General features: G+C 38.8%; 1 protein-coding gene across 1 annotated transcript; it reads right to left on the bottom strand.

Moving 5' to 3' along the window:
- Positions 1–259: 259 nt before the first annotated feature.
- Positions 260–2,163, bottom strand: LOC124991094 (aspartate aminotransferase, cytoplasmic-like). The gene is given in 2 exon segments (XM_047561835.1): positions 260–1,998; positions 2,000–2,163. Coding segments are annotated over 2 exon segments (1,230 nt in total). The 5' UTR covers positions 2,149–2,163; the 3' UTR covers positions 260–917.
- Between the last annotated feature and the right edge of the window lie 4,873 nt (positions 2,164–7,036).

Below are 7,036 nucleotides of genomic sequence, written 5' to 3' on the forward strand. Positions count from 1 at the left end.
AAAAGGAAGGAAGGGGCCAGGGTCCTAATATTCCCTTCAAGGGCATGTACACAATGACCTAACTTCTCCTGACTAATCTTGACCTTCTAAATTTTTCTTCCTTTTCCAATAGTGCCACAGGCTGGCAACCAAACCTGCAACATATGGGCCTTTGGGGGAACATTTAAGATGCAAACTATAACAGGGTACAAGCCAGGGCCAGGCAACCTCGCTGGATTAGGACCTTCATTAATGAATCATTTCTTTCTTTTTTTTTTTTTTTTGATCAGCATTTTTATTTTTTCCAATGAAACAGAACATGGTTGAATAGAATAGAATAGAAAAATCTCAGAACACACTACACATGGCAAGTGTTGATAATGTGTTGTGAAACTTTTTTCAGTTAAACACGTGTGTATCTGTGTGTCATGATGTAAATACATTTCTTACCACAGTCGTCCTAAGGAACTAGTTGCAGCAGTAACACGACCATGCAGAAGGAGCAGGGAGAGGAGACACAGGGTGGAGATGATGAGTTTTAATGCCACAGCCATCAATCACACATGGCTCCTTCAGACCACTTGTTCTTTTGGGACTAGACTTTGTAGAGTCAGGTAACACGCGACAGAAGCACATGAGCAGCACTCCTGCTTCTAGCAAGGGGGCAAGGTACCTACATCTCATGATCAAAATACTTTTTTATTCTTAAATAAAAAATCTTAATTTTCTCTGGCCTTCAAAAGGTTCTAATCCCGGGCCCTCAATACTTTTCAAGGATGTTCTCTTCACATGGGGCCAATTTAAACAGAGGCGGCCTCACCAGGGCAACCTTTCAGGTCTTCGGGCATCTCTAATCCATGATATGTACGACTAGGTTTTGCAGGCAGGGAACACACGTGACAGAGCAGCTTTGGTGGTATGGACTGGATGGTGTTTCTTCACTGAATTTTGGTGACTGCTTCATGGATGGAGGTAGCCACATAATCGAGATTTTTGATAGTTAAGCCACACATGTTGATCCGACCACTTGGCAGTAGATAAATGTGCTTTTCATTGACCAGATACTCAACCTGCTTGGGGTTCAACCCAGTGAAGCTGAACATGCCAATCTGCTCAGTGATATGAGTCCAGGTCCCAGGGGTCTTGAGGGCTTCTAATCGGGCCCTGAGTTCAGATCTCATGGTCAGAATCCGGTCAGCCATTGTCTTCACATTGCCTGTCCATTCTTTAAAGAGCTCGGGGTTGGATAGGGTTAAGGCCACGATTCCCGCTCCCTGGGCAGGGGGATTGGACCACGTAATCCTCACGATCTTCTCCATCTGGGAAAGGACCCGCAGGATGCTCTCGGATTCTTTTCCAACCACGGTCAGATTACCCACTTGTTCATTGTAGAGCCCGAAGTTCTTGGAAAAGGACTGGGCACAGAAGAGCTCGAAGTCTTCAGACACAAAATAGGGAATGGCCCAGGCATCTTTCTCTAGATCTCCAGATGCAAAACCCTGATAGGCTGAGTCAAAGAAGGGGAACAGAAACCGGCGCTTCATGACAGAAGCGATCTGCTTCCACTACTCCGGAGTTGGGTCAGTTCCAGTTGGGTTGTGTGCACAGGCGTGGAGGACAAAGATGGAAAACTCGGGTGCATTCTCTAGATCATTCAGGAAACCCTGGAGGTCAAGTCCTCTCTTCTTTGCATCCCAGTAGCGATAAGATCGAATGTCTTTAAAACCAGCAGCAGAAAATACAGCATTATGGTTCTCCCAGGTTGGTGACGATACATAGACAGGTGTGTCCTTGTTGTTTGTTCCATTGTACCATCGAGCTAAGAACTCAGCTCCAATTCGAAGTGCACCTGTTCCCCCCAAAGACTGCACACCTCCAACCCGCTTCTCCTGGAGAGCTGGACTGTCATCTCCAAGGACAAGACGAGAAGCACAGGTCCGGGACTCTGTCAGGTCCAGGATGGGCAGATACTCGTGGTTGAGACTATTGTCATTAGCGATCTTCTGCTCCACCTTCCTCAACCCACGGCTGGGAATCATCTGTGCGATAAGCTCCCACTCCCAAGTTGACCTTGCGGGGGTCTGGATCCTCCCGGAAGTCGGCAGTGAGCTTAAAGACAAGGACTGACTGGACCTGCGGAACCTCGGCAAAGACCGAGGGAGGCGCCATGGGACAGAGCGGGAATCTGCCGAGATCCTTGACAGGGTACCTAAAGCTGCTGGATCGGATCTCAGTGAATCATTTCTTTATTCATTGAGATTCAATATTTTATAATATACTTAATACTCTACTATTTGCTAAGAGTATACCCAAACTAACCCAAACCCCAAACCACTTCATCTTCTTGAAGTTCATAATCTGGTTAGGGAAATAAGTTCTATAGGAGAGTTAAGTCAATATGCCTATATTTACATATTTGTGAAGAAGAGTAAGGCAATTTAAATCATAGGTATTTGGAAATTCATTATGGACTGGAATTGTGTATTCCTTATGAAGGAGGTGGGACTTAAGCTGGATCTTAAATGAAGAAAGGCTCTGGAGAGAGGAAAATTTCACTAGGAAAACTGAGCCTGTGCTTTAGCATGGAATACAAATAAGCATGGCATGTTTCAGAGAATAACAAAGAACCCCTCTTTAGTGGAATGGAGAGCTCTTACTTGGACAGAAGGAGGGAATGAAATTGGAGAGCAACTTTGGGAACAGATTAATATGGGTCTTGAAAGCTAACCTAAGGAACATATGCTTTATTCTGAAGCTAATGGAAAGGCAGAGGGTTTGTTCAGGATAGTAAGTAAAATAATTTTTCTAGAAATATTAAATTACAGCAGAGATAAGAAAGATTGAAGTTGAAGGAGAAATAGGAGAGAGAGAGAGAGAGAGAGAGAGAGAGAGAGAGAGAGAGAGAGAGAGAGAGAGAGAGAGACTGCAGTCATCTTCTGGCTTGATTTCAGTGTACTCTGTAAGCAGACCTTGATCTCATTTGGTTTCCTAAGTGTGTTTCCTTCCTGGGAGGAAAATGCTATGCTGAGTATATGAACAGTAATCAGCTTGACAGTTATCTTTCTCACTGTAAATTAACAAATTGGCCTTTTGATACAACCAAATCTTTGTTGGTTGGACTGCATAAGTTACTTCTCCCAGTAAATTTTAAGTGTCTGTGTGGTTTTATTTTTTAGTACTAAAAACAACAATAATAATTATAGAAGTCAGTATTTACTCACCACTTAAAAGTCTGTGCCAGGCATTGTGCCAAGAGCTTTTATGTTATTTCAATTATATCTCACAGTAAACGTAAGGAAGAAACTGGAGAAGTAAAGCAGCTTACCCAAGATCACTTAGCTTGACAGCAGAACAGTCGAATATCACTATGGCATTAGCACAGTATATTATTAAAATAATTTATGGTAATGTCATATAGATTTTCATGTATTAGATATTTATAAAAACAAATAAAGTTCATTAAAGTATTACATCAGCTGAGCTGAGGAAAAAAATCCCTGTAGTAACAAACCTGTAGAGGCTTTTCCAACCACTGATCTTTATTACTACAAATGGCCTTTTAAATATGGCATATTAAAAATAAAATATCTTTATACTTTAAAATTATTTAGATTTACAAATGTGTCACTTAAATATTGTTTCTATATTTTGGAATGTTTTCAATAGATTAACACATGCATTCCATGACAGCTATTACCCATTTATCTAAAAGGACATTAATTTCTCAGGATCTATATAAACAGAAAACAAATTTTTTTCAAATATTTGATAGCCTGTGTATACTATACTTGCAAAAGAATGTTGTTATATAACTTTTAAACAAATGAACATAATAGACTTTGACAAAAAGGATGAAGTAATAATTCATTGCTTGGTTCATTATTTGGTAGAGTACACTAAACAAGAAGCATTCTTATACAGCAAAATCCTGTCTAGAATGTCCTAAAGTCACTTAAGAAACAGATTTATAGACACAGGAAAGCTTTTGGGAAGTTCTTTTTCTATAAAGACATATTTATGGGTAGTACCTGCCTCTAAGTAACATAATTATTAGAATTCAAATTGTCGAACTGTGTAGTATAGTAGAAGGACCCCTGTCACTTTCTAGTTCTGTGAACTGGCAAATTGCTTATTATCTGGGTTTCTTTTTGGCACTATGATATGAGTGCATTGTATTAGATTAGTTTGAAAATATCCAATTTAAAAATGCTATGTAAGGGGCTGGGGAGATAGCTCAGCTGGTAGAGTGCTTGCCTTGCAAGCACAAGGCCCTGAGTTTGATCCCCAGTACCGCAAAAAAATAAATAAAAAATGCTATGCAAGGCCTAAAAAAGGACTTAAGATTTGAACTACCCATGTAATCATATCAACTTTATTCTGATGAAGAATAAAGTTTATTATTAAGGTCCTATGAATATTAAAATAATTCTATGTAGATTAGTATCATCTCACTACAATTCTAACAGGTAAAGTTTATTCTGTCACCAATTTTTGGAATCCCCAGAATCTAACCAAATGTATTTTGTCATATGGAGGCTTACTGGTAATAGATGGTTGTAAGTGTGACCTGGTCTTTAAAAGAACTTCATTATATTTGAGGACTCGTACATTGTTGCACATATAAAATACTTCTGGTGGTCCTAGAGCTGAAGATATTTAAATCCAGAGTTTAAATATAAGAAATCTTCACTATCCACATTTGAGAGGTTTCCTGTTTTTTTAAAAAAAATTGGTTCTTTTTAGTTATACATGACAGAATCCATTTTTACATAATTATAAAAGCATGGAATTATCTTGTTCTAATTCATCCCCCAGTACCTCTCTTTCCCCTTCCCTCCCCTGTCCCTGCTCCATTCCTTTTACTGATCTTTCTGCAATTTACTCATAGTGATTTTTAAAAATCAATTTCTTGTAGATGTATATGATGGTGAGATTCACTGTGATATATTTGTATATTACATTGGAAAGTTTTATCAGATTCATTCCACTGTTTTTCCTTTTCTCATCCTCTCTCTTCCCTTTATTCCCCTTGTCTACTTCACTGAACTTCTATTTTTTTTATTCCCTCATGCTTTATTGTGGGTTAGCTTCCACGTATCAGAGAAAACATTTGACCTTTGATTTTATGGGATTGGCTTATTTTACTTATCATGATAGACTCCAGATCCATTTATTTACCAGCAAATATCATGAGTCATTCTTTTGTCCGAGTAATACTCCATCGTGCATACATACCACATTTTTTTCCTGTTCATCTGTTGAAGGGCAGGTTTGTTGGCTCCATAGCTTAGCTATTGTGAATTATGCTGCTATAAACATTAATGTGTCCACGTCACTATAGTATGCTGATTTTTAAGTCTTTTGGGTATATATTGAGGAGTGGGATAACTGGGTCAAATGGTGGTTCCAGTCCAGGTTTTCTGAGGAATCTCTATACTGCTTTCCAGAGTGTTTGCACCAATTTGCAGTTCCACCAGCAATGTATGAGTGTACCTTTTCCCCCACATCCTCACCAACATTTATTGTTACTTGTATTCTTTTTTTTTTTTTTTTTTTTTTTGTGGTGCTGGGGATTGAACGCAGGGCCTTGTGCTTGCAAGGCAAGCACTCTACGAGTTCCCCAGCCCTTGTATTCTTGATAATTGCCATTCTGATTGGAGTGAGATGAAATCTCAGTGTGGATTTAATTTGCATTTGTCTAATTGCTAGAGATGTTGAGCATTTTTTCATATATTGTTGACTGATCATATTTCTTTTTCTGTGAAGTGTGTGTTGTTTGATTGAGTTATTTATTTATTTATTTTTTGGAGGTTAAGTTTTTTTTTTTTTTCTTTTGGGTGCTGGGGATCAAACTCGGGGCCTTGTGCTTACAAGGCAAGCACTCTACCCACTGAGCTGTCTCCCCAGCCCCCGATGTTAAGTTTTTTGAGTTCTTCTTATATCCTAGAGATTAATGCTCTACCTGAGGTGCAGGTGGCAAAGATTTTCTCCCATTCTGTAAACTCTTCATGTTCTTGATCGTTTCCTTTGCTGTGAAGAAGCTTTTTAGTTTGATACCATCCCATTTACTGAATCTTGATTTTACTTCTTGAGCTTCAGGAATCTTGTTGAGGAATTTGGCATGTAAGCTGACCTAATGGAGATTTGGGCCTACATTTTCTTTAGTAGGCTCAGGGCCTCTGGTCTAATGCCTGGGTCTTTGATCCACTGTGAGTTGAGTGTCATGCAGGGTGAGAGATAGGGATTTAATTTCATTTTGCTACATGTGGATTTTCAGTTTTCCCAGCACCATTCATTGAAGTGGCTATCTTTTCTCCAATGTATGTTTCCAGCTCCTTTGTCTAGTATGAGATAACTGTATTTTATTTGGGTTTGTCTCTGTGTCTTCTATTCTGTCCTATTGGTCTTCATGTCTGTTTTGATGCGAATACCATGCCATTTTTGTTACAACAGCTCTGTAGTACAGTTTAAGTTCTGGTATTGTGATGCCTCCTGCTTCACTTTGCTCACTAAGGATTGCTTTGGCTATTCTGGGCCTCTTATTTTTCCAAATGAATTTCATGACTGCTTTATTTATTTCTATGAAGAATGTCATTGGAATTTTGATGGCAATTGCATTGACTCTTTGGTGGTTTTGGTAGTATGGCCATTTTGGCAATATTAATTCTGCCTATTAAAGAACATGGGGGGTCTTTCCATCTTCTAAGATATCATTCAACTTCTTTCATTAGTGTTCTATGATTTTTATTGTAGAGGTCTTTCTTCTATTTTGTTAGATTCATTCTCAAGTATATTTTTTGAGGCTATTGTGAATGGGATAGTATTTCTAATTTTTCAGCAGGTTCATCCTTGAAATGTAGGAATATGATTGATTTATGGGTGTTAATTTTGTATCCTGCTATTTGATGGACTCATTTGTGATTTCCAGAAATTTTCTGGTGAAGTTTTTTTGGGTCTTCTAAATATAGGAACTTGTCCTGGCAAACAGTTAGTTTGAGCTCTTCTTTTCCTATTCATAGCCCTTTAATTTCCTTCTCTTTCCTAATTGCTCCAGCTA

This window comes from Sciurus carolinensis, chromosome 8, assembly GCF_902686445.1.
Source record: "Sciurus carolinensis chromosome 8, mSciCar1.2, whole genome shotgun sequence".
Taxonomy (NCBI): domain Eukaryota; kingdom Metazoa; phylum Chordata; class Mammalia; order Rodentia; family Sciuridae; genus Sciurus; species Sciurus carolinensis.